This window comes from Pimephales promelas, chromosome 18 (genome assembly GCF_988280905.1).
Source record: "Pimephales promelas chromosome 18, fPimPro1.hap1.1, whole genome shotgun sequence".
NCBI classification, from domain to species: Eukaryota; Metazoa; Chordata; class Actinopteri; order Cypriniformes; family Leuciscidae; genus Pimephales; species Pimephales promelas.
The window spans coordinates 14,957,866-14,982,436 of record NC_142786.1 but is presented as its reverse complement, the minus strand read 5'-3'; the positions used below and the strand labels follow the sequence as shown (position 1 = coordinate 14,982,436).

The window sequence follows — 24,571 nt, the reverse complement described above, 5'->3', positions numbered from 1 at the left end:
CCTGTGAAAGAGGATATGGCATGGTTACTTATCTCAAACTGATCAACAGTGAGGACAAAGTGCATGTGACATTTCTGCTCAGTAAGGCCAGAGTAGTGCCTCTTAAACCGATAACCATTCCTCGCCTGGAACTAACAGCAGCTGTGCTCTCTGCTAAAGTGGACCAAATGTTGAGAAAGGAGAGAAGACTTCAATTGGAGAATTCAGTGTTTTGGACTGATAGCCAGACTGTGCTTAAGTACATCAAAAATGAGGACAAGCGCTTTCAGACTTTTGTTGCAAATAGGGTCTCTTACATAAGAGAAAGAACACAACCTCAGCAATGGAGATATGTTGCCACAAGGGAGAACCCTGCAGATGATGCTTCATGTGGAATGCAGATCAAAACCTTCAGGCAAAGCAAAAGATGGATTGAAGGTCCAAGTTTCCTTTTGACATCAGAAGATTATAAACCACTTCCAACGGAAGAACACGACATTCAGGATGATGATCCTGAGATCAAAGGAGACCACAAGATAAATGCTTTGATTCTGCAAGGTACATCAAATTCCACCAATTACTTCATCAGCTATTTTTCAGATTGGAAAAGACTGAAAGTGGCAGTTGCTTGGAGGCTCAAATTGAGAAAGGTGCTAAATAGGCTACGTCTAAAAAGGAAGAAACTACTGGCATTTGAAAGAGATTGCAATGTTACTAAATCTGCCATAGATCAGCAAATGCAGTTGTTTAAAGCAACTCAAGGTGGACAGTCTTTGTCATTGGAGGATATCGTTGAAGCTGAAATAGCTATTGTTCGCTTCAGTCAACAACAACAATTCCAAGATGAAATTGAACAACTGAAGAGTGGTTCTAAGGAAGTTAAGAGGAAGAGCAGTCTATATAGACTAGACCCTGTATTGGACAATGAACTTATAAGGGTAGGAGGAAGACTCGGGAAGGCAGCTATGCCTATTGAATCCAAGCACCCCATTATATTGTCTAAGAATCAGCACATTTCACATCTTCTACTTCGTCACATTTATGAACAATTGGGCCATTGTGGTAGGAATCATATGTTATCCAAGTTAAGACAAACATATTGAATTATCAATGCCAATGCTGCTGCAAGAAAAATCATTTCCAAATGTGTTGTATGTAGGCGTTATAGAGGGAAGACAGGTGAGCAAAAGATGTCAGACCTTCCCCTTGAACGAATTACCCCTGATCTTCCACCTTTTACAAACACTGGAGTGGATTATTTCGGTCCGATCGAAGTTAGAAGAGGACGTAGTAATGTGAAGCGATACGGAGTAATCTTCACTTGTATGGCATCCAGGGCAGTGCATTTGGAAGTAGCTTACTCTTTAGACACCGATGGATGTATAAATGCTTTAAGGAGATTTGTTTGAAGAGGTCAAGTAGTTCACATTAGGTCAGCAATGGAACAAATTTCATTGGTCCTAACAGAGAGTTGAAAGAGGCTCTTTCTGTGTGGAATAACAAGCAAATTGAAAGGGAGTTACTTCAAGTTGGGGTTCAGTGGAGCTTTAATCCACCAGCAGGCTCCCATTGTGGATGTGCGTGGGAACGCATCATTCGCGTGGTGAGAAATATTCTTTGTTCTGTACTTCGTCAACAGATGCTGGATGATGAATCATTCCATACTATTCTGTGTGAAGTAGAATCCATTTTAAATGATCGTCCGATTACCCAGCTTTCCAGTGATCCCAATGATCTTGAGGCCCTCACCCCTAATCATCTTCTTCTTATGCAAGGCAAGCCTGCTTTACCACCTGGACTTTTTGAAAAGACCGATCTGTATGTAAAAAGAAGATGAAGGCAGTATTTAGCCGATCTTTTCTGGAAAAGGTGGATACAAGAGTATCTACCTTTGTTACAAAATCGTCAAAAGTGGACAAAGGAACGACAAAGTTTTGTTCCTGGCGACATTGTTCTTTTACTGGATTCCACTGCTCCTCGTGGATCATGGCCACTTGGTAGAGTAGTGGAAACGTTTCCAGATGATAAAGATTTAGTACGTACTGTAAAGATTAAGACCAAAGGTAGTGTTCTGGAACGACCTGTTCGAAAGCTTTGTCTTTTATTGGAGTTAAATGATTGAGGTGACAATGGTTCTGTGATTACAAGTTTACTAATGTCATAAATTTATGACCAAATGTGTGCATATGTTGGATTGGATTGGATTGGATTAGCCTTTATTGTCTCCTAATGGAGAAATTCATCTTTGGCCTTCAGGAAACAGATGCAACACAGTATACATTATACATAACACATAACACACAAACATGAATTACAGATTATATTAATGTTAAAAATTAATGTCACACCCGACATGATTAACCTAATTAATGTCACACTTAAATTCTAACCCACACACCCTAGTTGATCGTTCAGTATTTTAATAGAGAGCGGTACAAATGAAAATTTAAACCTATTTAATCTGCAGTTTGGTAACCTGTACCTTCTGCCTGAGGGCATCATCTCATACTCACTGCATAGGACATGATTCGGATCGTTGATTATTTTAAAACTATGTTTCTTTACCGCCTCCACAAAAAGCTCATTAAGAGTAGTCGATTGCACTTGCCCGATTATTTTCCCTGCCCTTTTAATCAATGTTTGGAGTGATGATTTTAATTTAACTGACAGGTTACCAAACCAAACTACCATACCATATCGAACAATATCCTCAATAGCATAATATCCTTGTCAACTCCATGCACTCTTAATCTTCTTAGAAAGTGAAGACGCTGACATATTTTTGAGGAAACATATTCCACTTGATGTGACCATTGTAACTGTTCATCTAATTTTTATCTAATATTAGTTTATCTAATGTTGATTTATTTGTTATGGCTCCTTTATGTATGTTTTCTGTAATTGTTATGTCTTCCTGCCAGTATCAATTAAGGGGCCGGTGTGTAGGAGCCATTCTAATGCAATTATAGTTTTCTCCACTGGGGGCACTCTGACATTGATATATGAGGACCACATGGGTAATTAGATACAGGTGTATTGGTAGTGGGGAAGCACACAGTTTTTTGACCGTGTTAAAGCCATGTACTATGTGGAATACCATGCTGACCATGTCTAAGTTTGTGTTGGATTGAGTTTAAAGGTGCTTAACCATGCTCGCTGATAAAGAGTGATATGCAAGGACAAATGGAATATGGACAATGTGTGTGCGCTGTATCTGCAAGGTATGGATTAGTATGTTTGAACAACAAAGAATGAAACAGCACAAGAAGCTAATTGGAAGCAACATGTACCAATTAGAGCACAAGAAATAAAGACATTGGTTGCATCTTATATCTGAGTTCATGGAGTTCATACGAGTTAATTACTTGCTCACTCCTATTGCCAATACCACAGCGGCTTAATGGAAAGCTGTTACAGATAGTTTCTCAAATGAAGCAGTTAAATGATCACGAAATGACTTTCAGAGTGGATCTAGAGCCTGAAGAGGAAGTTCAATTATTTCTGTTTTCATATTGTCGAACACACATTTTAGCCCCTTTCACACAGAGATTCCGGAAAATACACGGATAATGTGACCTGGCATTTGTCCCGGATTGTTTGATTTTGGTTCATTCACGCTGCCAGTGATTTGCCGGGTTCTGTGTGTGCGTTCACAGCACACACAACCCGTAAAGATCCCGGAAAGACACATGACATCAGGATGAGACGTGTTTGATTTTTTTTTATGACCCATTTAAAATAAGGACCAGGAGAAAAAAACCTATTACTTTTAAACATTTTTATTTTAAACTTAACCTTCCTCTGATTATAATCCCAAGACAGAAATGTCAACACAACCATGGAAAACTAGAAGTCAATAAGAAGCTGTGAATAAGAAGCTGGATTCAGCCTTGTAATGTACAAAGAAGTCACGGTTCGGTTCAGACATCACAGTTTGGTACAATTTCGGTACAGTGGAGTGAAAAGCAAAACAGAAATATAGAAGGCATTTTTATAAATGTCTTAAGCCTTGTATTTTTTAAGTATGTTTTTTTTTATAAAGACAGAACCAGTTTATTTGTGCACCGATAATAGTTTTATGTAATTAGTTTATCAAATTAATAAAAAGACCTTGAGATATGTTTGGTAATTGTATCTGAACTAATTTCAAATTAATTTGCTATATTTCAGATCAATACATTTGTTTTACTTCATTTTAATTAACCCTGACTTTATTCTTTATTCTATTCAGAAATATAAATAAATGATTTCCGTATAAAATAATACTGCCAACACATTTAATTTTCTTTCTTTAAAGTGTAACTTAAAAACAAACAGATTAGTGCTCTGTTTTCAGGACAAGAAATGAAAACCAATGTGATATGATGAATGTCGAAAAGATGGAACACCACAGCCTGTTTAAAAAAGGGCTTGGATATGTTTTGCTTTTAAGGTGTGTGTGTGTGACAGTTGTAGGTTACAGTTTGACAAGAAATACAGTGTAACAAAAGCACAATGTTGTGTTTTATTGAGCGTATAGGCCTACACAAATGTAAGTCAACACTTTGCAGACTGAATGATGTCCTGCATTAACAAAATGACAGAGTTTTAATGTCTCCTTAATGTCTCATATCTCCAACTCAATGTCTCTAAAACCAAAGATATGTGTATTGACTTTCGCCGTAACCCCCCAACCACAGCTCCAACTTTGATTAATGGAATGACGTTAGATGTGGTAAGACAATACAAGTATCTGGGTACCATTTTAGATGATAAACTGAACTTTGACACCAATAAAGACTATATATGCAAAAAAGCTAATCAGAGACTTTTCTTTTTAAGAAAGTTGAAAGGATTTAACGTTGATAGATCCCTTCTGAAAGCTTTTTATTCATCTTTTGTTGAGTCAATTTTAACCTTTGCTATGATCTGCTGGTTTGGCAATTTAAGTGTAATCAACAAAAACAGATTGGGAAAAACTGTAAGCATATGTCAGAAAATAATTGGTATTGATCTGAATAGCATTGAGCATACGCATAAGGTCAGAGCTACACAGAGGGCAATGGCCATTCTGGCTAACACCACTCACCCACTACACTCAAAGTTCTGCCTCCTACCATCAGGAAGGAGGTATACCTACCGAAAATGTGCCAGATCCAATAGATATTTGAAATCATTTGTACCATTAGCTGTTGGGTTTCTCAACAAACTATAGGACATGTTATTTATGTTTTATTTTTTTATTTGTTTTTATCTATTTACTATCTCATGTTTTTATCTGTTTTTGGGTAAATGTGTATGTGTTGGCTACCTGTTGTGAACTAAATTGCCCCTTGGGGACATTAAAGATATTTCAACTTCAACTCAACTCCACTGTTCGATCGCCCTCGCGTGTCTCTGTCTCTCTCTCTCTCTCTCTCTCTCTCTCTCTTCTCAGTCTCCGGTTACTGAAGAGGAATCCAGCAGCACGAGACGACGAAATGGCGCAACCAAACGGACACCGTTACATGATTGCCTGTTAGCGTGTCACTCCCTACGTCACTAGGTTACCATAGAGTGAGTGCCTTTGTTAATGCAACCAAACTTGCTTCGCAACCTGTGGTTTCTTCCGACGAAGAAAAAAATATCAAACGTTTTATCGAACACATTTTTATTGATATCGATCACGTGTCTATCGCGATACATATCGTTATCGTTTTATCGCCCAGCCCTAGAAGGAGCTCCTGGTCTCTGCTGCGTTCCAGTTTGCAGGCATTTGTTCGTCCTTTCTTTGTTGATGAACACAAACTTTCTTCTAAGAGGAACAGAGTCGTGCGACGGCACGAGCATCATCACTACGACACACCCCTTACAGCATTGGTCCTGGCTTTTGTTCACACAGCGCGCGTTCCGGGACTGATCCCGGCAATGTGACTTGGTCCCCAACCCGGCATCGATGCCGGTATCAACCCCGGATCGTTTTTGCGCTCACACAGAAGGCGTTCTGGCAATTTCACTGCAATTTGCTGGGATCAATGCGCTCTGTGAAAGGGGCTATAGATTTGATTTCAAGTGTACTGAACCGCTTTCTATTTACTCCTCGAAAATATACAGTAAATTCCTTTTTTATGACTGGGGCCGCCCCCCTAAACCAATGGTAGGGGAAACACTGGTCTTCAAGTGGGCACCTTCCATCCTCAGTGTTTCGTCGCCTAACCCACGAAACCTCAAGAGGGCTCGACAGTGACTCTGGCTTCACAGAGTCACCCCCCTGCGTCCCCCACTAAACTCAGTTCAGCTTACTGACCTTTACATCCCTCCTGCTGCTGATGTTGCTCCTTCCTCGTAGTTCATATGTGACCTATCCACAATCGTGCAATCTCTCCACAACCCAACCATACACGCCAACCCGTTTGACTAAGGCTGTCGAGCCCCACTGTCTTCGTTAAACTAGGTTTAGTGGCAATGGTTCTGTATGGCATACTACCTAGCGCAAAACACAATATCTGCCCAAACACCAACCCTCATTCATGCAATATACACAGAAACCTAATAACTGTAATTACTATGCAAACTATACCAATAAACCAACAGACTCTTCGAGTTTTTCAACAATTAAAAGTGTAGTGTGGCGGTCTTTACACAGCCAGACAGAATATTTCCGTCTCAACCACAGCCAGTTGCTGCTCCTTTCTGCTGCTTCAGATAAGTTCTTTACTGTGCAACACAACTCTTGGCCACTGAATCTGACGTCTCTGAAGAACCGGGTTGTAGAGTGCGCCACAAATCCTCGACAACCCACTTCCACTGGATAAACCTGAGCTCTCCAAACTTGCTGTTCTGCTTCAGTGGCCAGATGAGCATAACACAGTTTCTTCCTCTCATATGCCTCATCTACAGCATCCTCCCATGGCACTGTTAACTCTATCAGTTGAGCAATGCAAGCTGATCCAGACCACAAAGTAATATCTGGTCGGAGGTTAGTGGTGGCAATTTCAGGTGGAAAAATAAGCCGTTGATCAAGATCAGCCAGCATTTTCCAGTCTCTTGCAGCTTCCAGTTGTCCTGGTTGAGAATTGGAGAAATATTGTCTTCTGTATGTGATGTTTTGCTAGAACAGGTGGCAACTTATTGGTCATACTGCACTTGCCTTCCGATGCTAAAGCCAAACATCGCAGTATGGCGCCAAGTAAACCGACATTGGCTAAGTGCCACCTTACATCCTGTCAAAATGTGCCTTAATGTGGCAGGTGATGAACAAAGGACAAGAGGGATCCTCTCCTACCCAGAGGTTTAGGTTCTGTGGTGATAGATTTTGTATTTTCAGTTATCAGATTCATTTACATTGTGACGGTGTATCATAATTAATCCACTCTGTCTGTGTCTGCAAAGGTGTGTGTCAAATGGCCCATACAGATGTATGGCCCACAGAAACTGATTGGTGTGAATGACAAAGACTCAGCATAGCTCAGAGTGGATTAGCATCTCCTGTGGGATGGTCCTAACAGGTTTCTACTGTTTGTAGCCCATAATCTTCATGTATAAAGTTCTGTCTCACAGACAGAACATTGGGTTAAGATTGTTGAAGGGTGACATGATAACATCGCTGCTGAAAGACTGCTACACTACAAACCTTCAATAAATTCTTCTCCCCATAAGAACTGGTCAAGCTTACTTATTTTATGTATTGGAGGAATCCAATACATTGGCGAGCCATTGAAACCACTGCTCGGCATCACCAAAATCTAACAGTGGTGATGGGAGAACATCATATTTTGACCTGATAAGGAAATTGATCCTACTCTCTTCCATTGACCAAAGGTCTTGCCAGCTCATCTTGCATTGTTCCACAATCTCCCATCTCATCCACTCTCCCTGCTTGGCCTGGGAAATGGCCTTTATACATCTTACAAAATTGGCCTTTATACACCTTACAAGTATACTTGCAGTATAAACTACTAAACTAGTAGTTTACTGAGAGTACACTTAGGTGTATACTTTCATAAACTAAAAAATGGTCTACTTGTATTAAAGTATTAAACTACTAGTTTCTTCTACTAGTATACTTATGTTCACTTGTAATACATTTGCATTACAAATGAGAAACTTAGTTGTGTACTTAATTTAATACTGTTACACTTATAGTACACAAGTACACATTGATGTTAGTATACTTACTACATAAAGTATACTTAAAAATATACTTATATATACTTATAAATATAAATAAACATTACTTAAGTATACTTCATTCAGTATTATTACACTCAAGTATTATTATGCTTCATCAAATGTACTCAAAGTATACTTCTTTTTTGTAATGGTATCTTACAATGTTGTCACAGCTTTCCAGAAATTAAAATTGTTGGTCTAATAAAAAAGAGATTTTCATTCATGTTGGAAATGGAAGGTCAAGTGCTTTGTATTGTGGTATCTCGAGCAGTGTGCTTTTGGCAAATCAAATAGGTCATCTGGGTATTCCATCCATGCAGAAAATTGCCACAAAATTAGGGCTGTGCAAAAATTAATTGCGATTAATCGCATCCAAAATAAAAGTCTGTGTTTACATAATAGATTTGTGTGTGCTGTATATAATTATTTTGTATATATAAATACACACACATGCATGTATATATTTAAGAAAATATGTTATTCATATATAAAATATTTATATTTATATAATATAGATTATGTGTATATATATATATATATATATATATATATACAGAATTTAAGCTCAAATAATTCTTAAATATATACATGCATGCATAGGTATTTATATATACAAAATAATTATATTTAGCACACACAAATATATTATGTAAACACAGACTTTTATTTTGGATGCGATTAATCACAATTAATTTTTGCACAGCCCTACACAAAATGTTTACAGTGTTTTTCAAAAGTAGTGCTATTTCTCTTTTTTGTGACTAGGAAGCCAGACATTCTTAAAGATCTGGCCCCTGGTGCTCAGCCCCCTTTCCTGCTGTACGGTACAGAGGTGAAGACGGACACCAACAAGATAGAAGAGTTCCTGGAGGAAACCCTCTGCCCTCCTAAGTAACTCATTTATTTCCCATCATTCTGTGGCTCCATATATCACTGTGCTTGTATGTGTATTCCGTCTCATTATGTTTACTAACTGTCCTCCTCTTCTACATCCCTCTCTATGACACAGATACCCACGGCTGGCAGCTCGCAATCCTGAATCTAACACTGCAGGCCTTGATGTGTTCTCCAAGTTTTCAGCCTACATAAAGAATTCAAACCCTCAGATGAATGATAGTGAGTGCAAGAATGCTTCTGTTTGTTTGTTTTTATTCATTTATTAAAAAGATGCCCAGTATTAAGGTTCAGTTGTGAGATTCACAACCGACTGACCTACTGTAAACAGTTTCATTTTGTCTGTAAAACTTAAAGGAGTAGTTCACTTTTAAAACAACTTTTGTTGATAATTTGCTCACCCCCATGTCATCCAAGATGTCTATGTTCATTTTTCTCCATATAATGCACTTTACAGGTAACCAAACGGTTCAAGGTCCAAAAGAAAGTTTCAGTGCAAACTGAAAACTGCTCAAAGTGCTTTAAATGATTCTAGACAATGAATAAGGGTCTTATTAAGCGAAACGATTGCTCATTTAAAAAAAAAAATTTTTTTAAATTTTATAAGCTCAAATGATCGCCTTGCTCTGTTCTGTGATGCACGCGCATCATTTGTGACTCTCCTGTTCAAACTCAGCAGCCAATTTAGCAGCTGCACTTTGTACTAACTGTAGCTTGTTTATTGAGGATGCAGGACAACCGGCTAATAAAGCATTACAGTAATCTAGTCTCGAGGTCATGAATGCGTGAACTAATTTTTCTGCATCAGAAATAGATAACATGTTACGTAGCTTAGCAATGTTTCTAAGGTGGAAAAAGGCTGTTCTTGTAACATATGAAATATGATGAAGTTGCGGTCTAGTTTAACACCCAGGTCTTTTACTGTAGTGGATAAAGTAACAGGACATCCGTCTATATTAAAGTTGTATTGTAAGAAGTTTTGTGAGTAGTTTTTTTGGACCAATAAGTAATACCTCCGTTTTATCTGAATTTAATAGCAGGAAATTACGCGTCATCCAGCATTTTATATCTTTGAGACACTCTGTCATTTTAGATGAGTTAGTGTTTTCATCTGGTCATGATGAAATATATAATTGAGTGTCGTCAGCGTAACAGTGGAAATTAATTCCATGTTTTCTTATAATATTACCAAGTGGCAGCATATATATTGAGAATAGCAGAGGGCCTACAACCGATCCTTGCGGTACTCCATAGTCTACTGACGTTATCTTTGATTTTTTTCCCATTTAAACAGACAAAATGATAACGGTCCGATAAGTACGATCTAAACCAGCTTAATGCCTGTCCCTGAACACCAGTGTAGTTTTGTAGTCGATCCAAGAGTATTTTATGATCTATAGTGTCGAACGCAGCACTAAGATCAAGTAGGACTAGTATTGAGATACAGCCTTGGTCAGAAGCTAAAAGTTAATCATTTGTAATTTTAACTAGCGCAGTTTCTGTACTTTGATGCGGTCTGAATCCTGACTGGAATTTTTCATAGATATCATTTTCTTGCAAAAAAGAGCACAATTGAGCGGACACTACTTTTTCTAGTATTTTGGACATAAATGGAAGATTTGAAATGGGTCTGTAATTTGCCAAGTTATTTGGATCTAATTGCGGTTTCTTAATGAGAGGTTTTATTACTGCCATGCTTGAATATTTTTGGAACATGACCTAAAGATAAAGACGAGTTAATAATATTGAGGAGAGGCTCTTCCACTACAGGTAATAGTTCTTTCAGTAGCTTAGTGGGTATTGGATCTAATAAACAAGTTGTTGGTTTAGTTTATTTAGCTCCTCCTGTCCTATCGTTGTAAAGCGGTGTAGTTGTTCTAGAGGGGCCATAATTGAAGCTGAATCATAAGACACCATAGAGGATTGTACATTTTTAACTGTTACCAAGTGGCAGCATATATATTGAGAATAGCAGAGGGCCTAAAACCAATCCTTGCGGTACTCCATAGTCTACAGACGTTATCTTTGATTTTTTCCCATTTAAACAGACAAAATGATAACGGTCCAAAAAGTACGATCTAAACCAGCTTAATGCCTGTCCCTGGACACCATTGTAGTTTTGTTGTCGATCCAAGAGTATTTTATGATCTATAGTGTCGAACGCAGCGCTAAGATCAAGTAGGACTAGTTAGCGGACACTACTTTTTCTAGTATTTTGGACATAAATGGAAAATTTGAAATGGGTCTGTAATTTGCCAAGTTATTTGGATCTAATATACTGTATGGCAGAATCCAAAATCACCCCCTATACCCTCAAATAGGCCATTATTTGATGGGACAACCATTTGATATTATGTCCAAAACTATAGTGGACGTTATCGAGTGCACTCATACTGTCCCACGTTCTGCACCACAATAAGGAGTGTACAGCCAATATCCGAATTCATTCTCTCGTTTTTATTCACTCATTCAAGTGAACTGTATTAGTGTACTAGTGATTGAGGGTTTAGGGGCGATTCCGGATTCAGCCTATGTTTTGTGTTTCTCCCCAATCAAACACACCGGATTCTAATTATCATCCCATTAGAAGAAACTCCAGGACCTCAAATGGGTGTACAGTTGACCGATGGACACACCCATATTAAAACATTTTTGAATTAAAAAAAAAAATCGTATCTTAAACTTTTTATCTTACCTACAATTTACATTTACAATTTACATCCTATGTAGTGCCACTGAAAACCAAAAATACATTTTAGCCATCTTGGTCTTATCAGAGCATAACAAATTTTTCCACATGGTTTTGGGAGAATGGATATATTTTTAATTAGTTTAGTCTGGCCTGGATGTTTTTTATTCAGAAAGGGCTTGCATTTTAACATACTGCCCCATAGCCCAGACATATATATGGTAGATGGTAGTGATATGGGATAAAAGGTATAACAACCATGATGAGCGTCACTACATTTTGGGCCTGTCCCAATACCCACACTATTTTGGTGCACACAACAGAAAATAATTGCCCGAGACTGTTGCTCGGTGCCCTTAATCCACATTAAAGGAGAACTCCAGCGCAAAATCAATCTTTGGTCTAATAAAACATTGGTACCTTGTCAACCGTTCTCTGAGATTTGTTTTCATTATAATCGAATGTAAAGAATTTTATCTTTAAAATGGCTCACACACTAACACAGTAACATTGTCACGGGGTGTGGTGGTGGGAGTGCAGGAGTGCAGGTAGAAGGAGCGGAAGAAGTCCATTTGAACACGAAGATAACGTTTATTTACAAAATACAGGCAGGAAGACAGGGAAACGGGAGCAAATACAGGGTAACATTAAACATCGACCGACAAAGACAGACTGAATGAGAATCAACTAAATACACAGAAGAATCAAACTAAACGAGGTGCAAACAGGTGAAAACGATGATGACGGGACGAGGAACAGGTGGCTGATTGGGGAGTGAGTCCGGGAGTGGAAACAAAAGGATCCGGGGAGGTGTAGTGCAGATCGGAGGGCGGAGCAGGGTGAGGGCGTGGCCAGGGCGGAGCAGGATGAGGGCGTGGCCAGGGCGGAGCAGGATGAGGGCGCGGCCAGGGCGGAGCAGGATGAGGGCGAGGCCAGGGCGGAGCAGGATGAGGGCGAGGCCAGGGCGGAGCAGACTGTGAGGACCTCTCGGGCGACCATGGCGGTGAGGTCTCTTCGGGCGGCCACGGCGGTGAGGTCCCTTCGGGCGGCCATGGCGGTGAGGTCCCTTCGGGCGGCCACGGCGGTGAGGTCCCTTCGGGCGGCCACGGCGGAGAAAGCCCTTCGGGCGGCCGTGGCTGGGACACTGGGCCCCCCCAAAAAAATATTTGGGTTGAGTCCCCGGGTGAAGGGCAGATGGGGAATGGACGGTCTCGGGCTGGACGGTCTCGGGCTGGACGGTCTCGGGCTGGACGGGCTGGACGGTCTGGACGGTCTCTCGCTGGATGGTCTGGACGGTCTCTGGCTGGACGGTCTGGACGGTCTCTGGCTGGACGGTCTGGACGGTCTCTCGCTGGACGGTCTGGACGGTCTCTCGCTGGACGGTCTGGACGGCCTCTCGCTGGACGGTCTGGACGGTCTCTGGCTGGACGGTCTGGACGGTCTCTGGCTGGACGGTCTGGACGGTCTCTGGCTGGACGGTCTCTCGCTGGACGGTCTGGACGGTCTCCCGCTGGACGGTCTGGACGGTCTCCGGCTGGACGGTCTGGACGGTCTCCGGCTGGACGGTCTGGACGGTCGCTGGCTGGACGGTCTGGACGGTCTCTGGCTGGACGGTCTGGACGGTCTCTGGCTGGACGGTCTGGACGGTCTCTGGCTGGACGGTCTGGACGGTCTCTGGCTGGACGGTCTGGACGGTCTCGGGCGATGGCTGGACGGGGCTGGTTGGAACCAGTGGTGAGGGGAGCTCAGGTTCGGGATGGCTGGACGGAACCAGCGGGGCGGAGAGTTCACACTCGGGAGAGCTGGACGGAACCAGCGGGGCGGAGAGCTCGTGCTCGGGAAAGCTGGACGGAACCAGCGGGGCCGAGAGTTCACACTCGGGAGAGCTGGACGGAACCAGCGGGGCGGAGAGCTCGTGCTCGGGAAAGCTGGACGGAACCAGCGGGGCTGAGAGTGCACGCTCGGGAGGGCTGGACGGAACCAGCGGGGCGGAGAGTTCGTGCTCGGGAAGGCTGGACGGAACCAGCGGGGCTGAGAGTTCACGCTCGGGAGAGCTGGACGGAACCAGCAGGGCGGAGTGTTCGTGCTCGGGAAGGCTGGACGGAACCAGCGGGGCTGAGAGTTCACACTCGGGAGAGCTGGACGGAACCAGCAGGGCGGAGTGCTCGTGCTCGGGAAAGCTGGACGGAACCAGCGGGGCTGAGAGTTCACGCTCGGGAGAGCTGGACGGAACCAGCGGGGCTGAGAGCTCGAGCTCGGGTAAGCTGGAAAGAACCAGCAGTGAGGAGCGTTCAGTCTCTGGAGGGCTGGACGGAACCAGCAGTGAAGAGCATTCAGTCTCTGGAGGGCTGGACGGAACCAGCAGTGAAGAGCATTCAGTTTCTGGAGAGCTGGACGGAACCAGCAGCGAAGAGCATTCAGTCTCTGGGGAGCTGGGCGGAACCAGCGGTGAAGAGCATTCAGTCTCTGGAGAGCTGGACAGAACCAGCAGTGAAGAGCATTCAGTCTCTGGAGAGCTGGACGGAACCAGCGGTGAAGAGCATTCAGTCTCTGGAGAGCTGGACGGAACCAGCGGTGAAGAGCATTTAGTCTCTGGAGAGCTGGACGGAACCAGCAGTGAAGAGCATTCAGTCTCTGAAGAACTGGACGGAACCAGCAGTGAAGAGCATTCAGACTCGGGAGAGCTGGACGGGACCAGCAGTGAAGGGCATTCAATCTCTGAAGAACTGGACGGAACCAGCAGTGAAGGGCATTCAGACTCTGGAGAGCTGGACGGGACCAGCAGTGAAGGGCATTCAGTCTCTGAAGAACTGGACGGAACCAGCAGTGAAGAGCAGTCAGACTCTGGAGAGCTGGACGGGACCAGCAGTGAAGGGCATTCAGTCTCTGAAGAACTGGACGGAACCAGCAGTGAAGAGCATTCAGACTCTGGAGAGCTGGACGGGACCAGCAGTGAAGGGCATTCAGTCTCTGAAGAACTGGACGGAACCAGCAGTGAAGAGCATTCAGACTCGGGAGAGCTGGACGGGACCAGCAGTGAAGGGCATTCAATCTCTGAAGAACTGGACGGAACCAGCAGTGAAGGGCATTCAGACTCTGGAGAGCTGGACGGGACCAGCAGTGAAGGGCATTCAGTCTCTGAAGAACTGGACGGAACCAGCAGTGAAGAGCATTCAGACTCTGGAGAGCTGGACGGGACCAGCAGTGAAGGGCATTCAGTCTCTGAAGAACTGGACGGAACCAGCAGTGAAGAGCATTCAGACTCTGGAGAGCTGGACGGGACCAGCAGTGAAGGGCATTCAGTCTCTGAAGAACTGGACGGAACCAGCAGTGAAGAGCATTCAGACTCTGGAGAGCTGGACGGAACCAGCGGTGAAGGGAGTTCCGGCTTGGGAGGGCTGACGGTGAGCGAGGGCTCGGCAGGGCTGACGGTGAGCGCGGGCTCGGCAGGGCTGACGGTGAGCGCGGGCTCGGCAGGGCTGACGGAGACCAGTGAAGGTGAGGGTTCAGATGTTGGAGTGGTGCGGGTGACTTCTTCCACGGAGAATGGGGGTTCACAGCACACCCGCACCCACTCCACACAAGCGAGGAAATCCTCTTCGGGACCGCTCCCTCGGAGGCGTGCCCGGGACCGCTCGCTGAGGCTGGCGATGTAGAAAACACACAGCGAGCGGTCCGAATAGTGAGTGAGGCACGCCAACTCCAGAAAGTCCCTGGTATGGGACTCCAGGGAGCGGTCTTCCTGGTCCAAACAGAGGAGGCTTACCGCTGGAAGGTCCATAATGCTCAGTTTATTGTGGTCGGTCGATCTGTCACGGGGTGTGGTGGTGGGAGTGCAGGAGTGCAGGTAGAAGGAGCGGAAGAAGTCCATTTGAACACGAAGATAACGTTTATTTACAAAATACAGGCAGGAAGACAGGGAAACGGGAGCAAATACAGGGTAACATTAAACATCGACCGACAAAGACAGACTGAATGAGAATCAACTAAATACACAGAAGAATCAAACTAAACGAGGTGCAAACAGGTGAAAACGATGATGACGGGACGAGGAACAGGTGGCTGATTGGGGAGTGAGTTCGGGAGTGGAAACAAAAGGATCCGGGGAGGTGTAGTGCAGATGACGAGACAAACAGGTGAAGACGAAGACTGTGACAAACATAATGAGGGTCCCTAAATACAAAACAAAGCATAATTAGACCAAAGGTTCATTTTGCTCCGGAGTTCTCCTTTAAATTCACAGTATCTCTAATATTTTGTCGGAGATGTATTTGATGTATTTGTATCCCATTATTCATCTTGTTCAGGAACTCATTTGCACCTAAATTGTGCAATGTCAGTGGAAAAGTTCACATAGAGATGTGTATTTTGAAAAATGTTTGTGGTATGTGTGGAAATGCTTCAAAAGTCATAGATCCTCTTCTTAATATCATTCATTTATCTTTGTAATTGGGATACATGCCAAAAAGTTTTAAGCTGGCTATGATTAAACCACTTGTTAAACCACTTGTAGTACTGAGACAGCTCTTTTTAAAGTCACAGATTATTTGCTCTTATCTCTCTATTAGTGTTACTCGATCTTAGTGCTGCATTGATACTGTTGACCACAACATTCTTTTAAATAGACTCAAATTATGTTGGCATTAGTGGAATGATCAAAAATTCAGTATGATGTACCACAAGACTCAGTGCTAGGACCTTTGCTGTTCACTCTGTACATGCTACCCTTAGGAGATATCATTGGGAAGCATGGCATTAGTTTTCACGGTTATGCTGATACTCAGCTCTATATTTCTTCACGCCCTGACAAAACTTACCAATTCACAAAATTAACGGAATGCATTGCTGGTATCAAAAACTGGATGACTAGTAATTTCCTTCTTCTTAATTCGGAAACATCAAAGATTCTAATTATTGGATAAAAAAACGTCCTCACGTAATAACCTAGAGTAACTATGCTTAACCTAGAGCTGTTCGGTCCAATCAAATTGTTAGGACGGGCTTTATACGATGATGGACAGATGATCAACAGTAACGTTATCATCTACGTCACCAAAGAGCGCTTGGGTTAAATTAATTTACAACAAAGGTGGCTTCCACTGGAAAATTGAGATGTGTAGATTCCGTCATGTCATTGAAGATATCGACAGCTCATTCATTTGAAAAGAGGAACAGAGAACCACGATCACGGTGTGACACTGCCACAGTAAAGCCTTGCACATTGGTCACTTAAGTTAAATGTATATGTATATATATATATATATATATATATATATATATTAGGGCTGCACGTTTTCAAGTTTTTCATTAACCGTTAACCGAGGCCCTTATCGGTTAATACTCGGTTAACCATGTGCGTGCCGCAACCTCGAGATACAGAGTTAATTTTTAACACCTTTAATAACTGGTTGGACCCCATTTGAAACGAAATTAATTTATAGAAATAAAACGCAGTGGTAAGTTCAGAGCAGTTAAAGTAGGCGCGTTTCACCCTTCAAACTGAAATTGCCCATTGAAAATACGCACATTGGCAACACGTCCATTTCGCAAAAACTCCGTATCCGCAAATAATAATAATAATTGTAACATTTTATTAGGCTGCATATGTAGACGACGCTTTTATCCAAAAAAGGAACAAAGCACAAATAAACACAATATTTTGACGCATATCCAGTGTGTGTGCTTTGTGGAGGCTGCGAGACGCCCGTGTGAACACTTGCAGTTTCATTGCAGTTCTTTCAGTGGAAACAACTTAAAATACTCTTTCATTTCTGGTCATACAGAAAATAATAATACATTATTCGCAAATACATTTATTTGCGTAAACTCACAATAACAAGAAAACGTTGTGCTTTAACAAACAGGCGCGCTTCATGATCTCCGTGAACTGGAGCGCGAGAACTGAAACAGCCACCGCATTCGAATTTGTTAGTTTTAAATTGGACATTTAAAGCTTTAACGCTTTAAATGTCCAATTTAAAACGAACAAATTCGAATCGAAAGCCAATATCTTCTGACTATGTAATTATGTAGTCAGCTAATTATGTATTTCTCTCTAAAGGTGCATCCGGGGATGGAGATTTGTTTTTAGCAGAAACTGATTTAGAAAACAATAGTTTATTAATAAACAATTAATGCCTCGTTATGTTATATTATTTTATTATCAGACACATTTATTATATCTTATAAATCATCTAAATCCCCTTTCTGTAGGCTGTGGTTACGGCTCTTCTCATTCAGCACTGCGGGGAAAATCATTTCCAGGTTCTAATCTGGCCTCAGAAAACCAGTAAAATCTTTTTTTTTCCATATTCATTTGTCAAATATTTTAAATGTTTAAAGGGGCAAAAAATCAAACAAATATGTGAAAATTCGTCGATATATATAGCCTATATATTTTTGCGCAGCATTTGACGTAGTCCTACAGTTCAAATTAACATTTTGGTGTTCAACTCTGCGTTTTACAAAATACAACAACCGTTCATTTTTCGTTTTGCAATTAGGCCTACGGATTAAATAAGGGGAAACGAATGAACACAAAAGTAGGCTACACTGACCGTTTGGACATATACGAGGCAGAGTTCTTTTTTAAAATTCATAAAGGATACAAGGAATAGCCTACTAGACAAAACCTCAAAGAAATGCCACAATCAAGACCACGGAGCAGAAATGAGGGAGAAACACACAGAAACTCTGTGACTGTCCCTGCCATTAATGCTTGGATGACACACCACGTCTCCTTTTATAAATAATAATAATGTTTAGTGCGGTGGCTGTGATATACCAACGTCCCTTGCCATTATTTTTGGAATGGCTTAACGCGAAAGGAAAAAAAAATGTTTTAGTCGCATAACACCGTTAATAGAAACGCTGTCATTTCACAATATTTTTTTATCGACAATCAGAAAAAAAAAACGCAAAAGTTTTGTGCAAATATGTATTGACGCCACTTAACCGAGCAAAAAGGTTTCACTCGGTTATCCAATTTTAAACGGTTAATCGGTTAACCGGTTAACCATGGACACCCCTAATATATATATATATATATATATACATATACACATATATATTGTATTGTATACTTTCTGTAGAGGTGCCATGCTCAGACATCCCAACCGGCAAGAATTCATTTCCGGTAGGTATATTTCGGTAACAGGATTGTGGGGGTGGGAGGGAGGGCTAACTTTCGCGTTCGCGAGGCACACTCGCAAAGTCTCTCCCTCTGTACAGTGCACGCGCAGCGCGCTATGTTATGCGCGCAGTATGTCTCGCTCTAGATTCCGGGAGATTTTAACTAATTTGCGGGCATCAGGGAGACGCTATCAATATGCGGGAGACTCCCGTAACTTCCGGGAAACTTGGGATGTCTGCATGCTGAAAAATTTATTATTTATTTATTTATTTGTTAATTTTCCTGTATGTTTGATTTTGAGCATTTGTTTATGCTTGTTTTTAGTTGGGGGGAACTTTTGTTGGAATCTTAGGACTCTTATTATGTTGAGCCGAGGGTAAAAAGAGGAGGAAGGGCGGCCATTTTGAAAAAGAAAAAAAATAGGGTGTTTGGTGAGGTGGCAAGGTTTTTTGGCTAACCTAGCTCAGAGAAAATTGTCTAAAATGCCGTCTCATGTGTGCGTGTTCTGGTATATAACTGGAGGATAACCTTTTTCTTGCGGGACCTTGAACCAGTGGATTTATTCTTTTTCTCTTTTTGGGGACTAATTCCAACTGGAGGATAAACTTTTTCTTGTGGGACCTCGAACCAGTGGATTTATTCTTTTTTCCTCTTTTTGGGGACATTGTTTTCCACCCAGACTTTGGATTGCCTATCTACCCCAAAGCAGAAAAGGCCTGAGAAAGGACTGTTGAGTATCTTTGTTATTCATATTTTGTTTGTTTTTGCTTTGTTTGAGTTTTAAACAAAGAGTCAACAGATTTGTTATGTTTGCAGGTGCCTGACATATGTATAAAGTGCCCTTATAATTCCAACACGCTATTCTTTGGTGAATGTGCCGTTTTTTTGTAATCATGCTATTTTTTTGCAATACTTTTGAGTAAAAGGAATTAATAGACCACTCCTCCTGTTATAAAAATTTTACACTTTTATGAAAGGTTGAAGTTGTTATAGATGGTGGCCCGTATGGGGAGCGGATTATTATATACAAATTTATATAGTTTTTTTTTTTTACGTTTGCTGAACTGTCTGTCTGTAAATCATGGATAACCCCTCAGATAATGTTTGTGAGCAGGCTGTGGCTGGCGAGGCAAAAGAGTGTCCAGAGGCCCTTCCTTATCAGCCTCCCCCTGGTGTCTCATATAGAGAACCATTGCCAGTAATAGAATTGAGTTCCATGATGAGCGATTTGTATATTGATGGCCAGGCTGGAGAAAGTGAAGAGGATGAACCCCCACTGTTGAAACCGAAGGAAGGAGAGATTGAACAACTGGAAACTCAAATAACCAAGCTCTCTTCAACCCTCCAGGCTCTGCAGACAGAGGTGCAGACACTCAAAAGTGATTTCATAGCCAGCAATGATAGCATTGTTAACCGGGAGGCCTGTTTCAGGGATGCTATTGATCAGCGTTTCGAGGCACTTGAAAGCGGAATGAACAGATCTTTGAACCACTTGGAGACAGAGATGGTGAATTGTCTTAAGCGGCGTGATGAACTCTGGAAAAAAGAAATGAAACGAGTAAAGACGACCAGTACCCCAGTATCGCCATACCCTTTTAACCATAGCTTTACAGATCCAGGACATATTCCTGCTGCGATTCCTTCTCCGACAACACCTAAGCCTCCTATCAACCTAGAGTTTCCTTCCTTCGGACAAAACCGTGAAACCTGTGATGTTTTGGAGTTCATTGAAAAGTGTGAGAACTTCCTGACACTCAGACCACTCACAAATGTGGAACTGCTAGCCACAATCAATGCCGTGCTAACAGGACCTGCGAGGAGTTGGTGGACAGCTGAAAAGTTAAAGATACGCAACTGGGATGAGTTCAAACGCTCATTCATGTCTGCCTTCCTTTCTACCGATTACCTGACTGAGTTAGAAGACCAGCTCAAGGCTATGATTCAAGGCCCTAACCAGAGTATCCGGGACATTGCCTACGACTATAGAGCTTTGTGCCTGAAATGGAGGGACGACTTGCCAGAAGAGGAGGTGGTAAGATGAATTCTAAATAGTTGTAATCCTTCCCTGGCGAGTAGTCTCAGAGGTGCAGTGTATACTGTGGAGCAGCTAGTTAAAGTGGGATCATTGGTGGAGAAAGACCTTAATTCAAAGAAGGATTATTGGGCTCGAGTCAATCAGCTCAAGGTAAACAATGAAGGAAAAAAGGGTGCCTCATTACGACGTGACCAACAATCCAGACCACAGAGTACACCAATCCAACATGTCTCACTGATTCAAACAACCACACCTCCTCTGCTGAAAGTGGCCATAGATGTCAGCAATTACCACGTCGAAGCCATTGTCAACACTGGTTCGACCTATTCTTTAATGCAGAAACGGTTATGGGAGGCTATAAAAAAACCAGAAGAAGGTCTGCTACAGAGTTTGAACAGGACGTTCATGGTGGCCGATGGAAAGGCTCACGTCTCAGAGGGTAGAACCCCTGTGGCTTATGAGTGGCATGGAATGGTCTGGACCATTGACACCTATGTAATGCCAAATGAACACCTAGTATTTCCTCTTGTCCTCGGACTGGACTTTCTAAGACAAACGGGGGTACAGCTGAACGTTGCTGCAATGAGCTATGAGCTGAAGGTCAAAGGGCAAGTTAGAGTCTATCCTTTTCTCCAGCAGCCACAGTAGGAGCAGCCGTGCATTCTGAAGAGGGAAACTGTTATCTCCTTGTTCATGGCTGTACCCATGGAGAAGGGTGGGAGAGCTGGAGACATCCACTGCGATAGACACTAACAGAAAAGATATTATAGCCAAACAATCACCAGAAGTCCAGATCTGCCACAGTAAAGCCTTGCACATTGCTCACTTAAGTTAAATGTATATGTGTATATATATATATATATATATATATACATATTTATTGTATTGTATACTTTCTGTAGAGGTGCCATGCTGAAAAATTTATTATTTATTTATTTATTTGTTAATTTTCCTGTATGTTTGATTTTGAGCATTTGTTTATGCTTGTTTTTAGTTGGGGGGAACTTTTGTTGGAATCTTAGGACTCTTATTATGTTGAGCCGAGGGTAAAAAGAGGAGGAAGGGCGGCCATTTTGAAAAAGAAAAAAAATAGGGTGTTTGGTGAGGTGGCAAGGTTTTTTGGCTAACCTAGCTCAGAGAAAATTGTCTAAAATGCCGTCTCATGTGTGCGTGTTCTGGTATATAACTGGAGGATAACCTTTTTCTTGCGGGACCTTGAACCAGTGGATTTATTCTTTTTCTCTTTTTGGGGACTAATTCCAACTGGAGGATAAACTTTTTCTTGTGGGACCTCGAACCAGTGGATTTATTCTTTTTTCCTCTTTTTGGGGACATTGTTTTCCACCCAGACTTTGGATTGCCTATCTACCCCAAAGCAGAAAAGGCCTGAGAAAGGACTGTTGAGTATCTTTGTTATTCATATTTTGTTTGTTTTTGCTTTGTTTGAGTTTTAAACAAAGAGTCAACAGATTTGTTATGTTTGCAGGTGCCTGACATATGTATAAAGTGCCCTTATAATTCCAACACGCTATTCTTTGGTGAATGTGCCGTTTTTTTGTAATCATGCTATTTTTTTGCAATACTTTTGAGTAAAAGGAATTAATAGACCACTCCTCCTGTTATAAAAATTTTACACTTTTATGAAAGGTTGAAGTTGTTATAGATGGTGGCCCGTATGGGGAGCGGATTATTATATACAAATTTATATAGTTTTTTTTTTTACGTTTGCTGAACTGTCTGTCTGTAAATCATGGATAACCCCTCAGATAATGTTTGTGAGCAGGCTGTGGCTGGCGAGGCAAAAGAGTGTCCAGAGGCCCTTCCTTATCAGCCTCCCCCTGGTGTCTCATATAGAGAACCATTGCCAGTAATAGAATTGAGTTCCATGATGAGCGATTTGTATATTGATGGCCAGGCTGGAGAAAGTGAAGAGGATGAACCCCCACTGTTGAAACCGAAGGAAGGAGAGATTGAACAACTGGAAACTCAAATAACCAAGCTCTCTTCAACCCTCCAGGCTCTGCAGACAGAGGTGCAGACACTCAAAAGTGATTTCATAGCCAGCAATGATAGCATTGTTAACCGGGAGGCCTGTTTCAGGGATGCTATTGATCAGCGTTTCGAGGCACTTGAAAGCGGAATGAACAGATCTTTGAACCACTTGGAGACAGAGATGGTGAATTGTCTTAAGCGGCGTGATGAACTCTGGAAAAAAGAAATGAAACGAGTAAAGACGACCAGTACCCCAGTATCGCCATACCCTTTTAACCATAGCTTTACAGATCCAGGACATATTCCTGCTGCGATTCCTTCTCCGACAACACCTAAGCCTCCTATCAACCTAGAGTTTCCTTCCTTCGGACAAAACCGTGAAACCTGTGATGTTTTGGAGTTCATTGAAAAGTGTGAGAACTTCCTGACACTCAGACCACTCACAAATGTGGAACTGCTAGCCACAATCAATGCCGTGCTAACAGGACCTGCGAGGAGTTGGTGGACAGCTGAAAAGTTAAAGATACGCAACTGGGATGAGTTCAAACGCTCATTCATGTCTGCCTTCCTTTCTACCGATTACCTGACTGAGTTAGAAGACCAGCTCAAGGCTATGATTCAAGGCCCTAACCAGAGTATCCGGGACATTGCCTACGACTATAGAGCTTTGTGCCTGAAATGGAGGGACGACTTGCCAGAAGAGGAGGTGGTAAGATGAATTCTAAATAGTTGTAATCCTTCCCTGGCGAGTAGTCTCAGAGGTGCAGTGTATACTGTGGAGCAGCTAGTTAAAGTGGGATCATTGGTGGAGAAAGACCTTAATTCAAAGAAGGATTATTGGGCTCGAGTCAATCAGCTCAAGGTAAACAATGAAGGAAAAAAGGGTGCCTCATTACGACGTGACCAACAATCCAGACCACAGAGTACACCAATCCAACATGTCTCACTGATTCAAACAACCACACCTCCTCTGCTGAAAGTGGCCATAGATGTCAGCAATTACCACGTCGAAGCCATTGTCAACACTGGTTCGACCTATTCTTTAATGCAGAAACGGTTATGGGAGGCTATAAAAAAACCAGAAGAAGGTCTGCTACAGAGTTTGAACAGGACGTTCATGGTGGCCGATGGAAAGGCTCACGTCTCAGAGGGTAGAACCCCTGTGGCTTATGAGTGGCATGGAATGGTCTGGACCATTGACACCTATGTAATGCCAAATGAACACCTAGTATTTCCTCTTGTCCTCGGACTGGACTTTCTAAGACAAACGGGGGTACAGCTGAACGTTGCTGCAATGAGCTATGAGCTGAAGGTCAAAGGGCAAGTTAGAGTCTATCCTTTTCTCCAGCAGCCACAGTAGGAGCAGCCGTGCATTCTGAAGAGGGAAACTGTTATCTCCTTGTTCATGGCTGTACCCATGGAGAAGGGTGGGAGAGCTGGAGACATCCACTGCGATAGACACTAACAGAAAAGATATTATAGCCAAACAATCACCAGAAGTCCAGATCTGCCACAGTAAAGCCTTGCACATTGCTCACTTAAGTTAAATGTATATGTGTATATATATATATATATATATACATATTTATTGTATTGTATACTTTCTGTAGAGGTGCCATGCTGGAAAATTTATTATTTATTTATTTATTTGTTAATTTTCCTGTATGTTTGATTTTGAGCATTTGTTTATGCTTGTTTTTGGTTGGGGGGAACTTTTGTT

At 42.1% G+C, this 24,571-nt stretch overlaps 1 protein-coding gene across 1 annotated transcript in view; it reads left to right on the top strand.

The window, feature by feature from the left end:
• The window catches only part of clic1 (CLIC family member 1), a 40,982-nt gene that overhangs the window by 9,054 nt on the left and 7,357 nt on the right, over positions 1 to 24,571 (top strand). The window contains exons 2-3 of the mRNA XM_039681418.2: positions 8,875 to 9,000; positions 9,119 to 9,225. Of these exons, the coding sequence (XP_039537352.2) occupies positions 8,875 to 9,000; positions 9,119 to 9,225 (233 nt within the window). The remainder of the gene's footprint in view (positions 1 to 8,874; positions 9,001 to 9,118; positions 9,226 to 24,571) is intronic.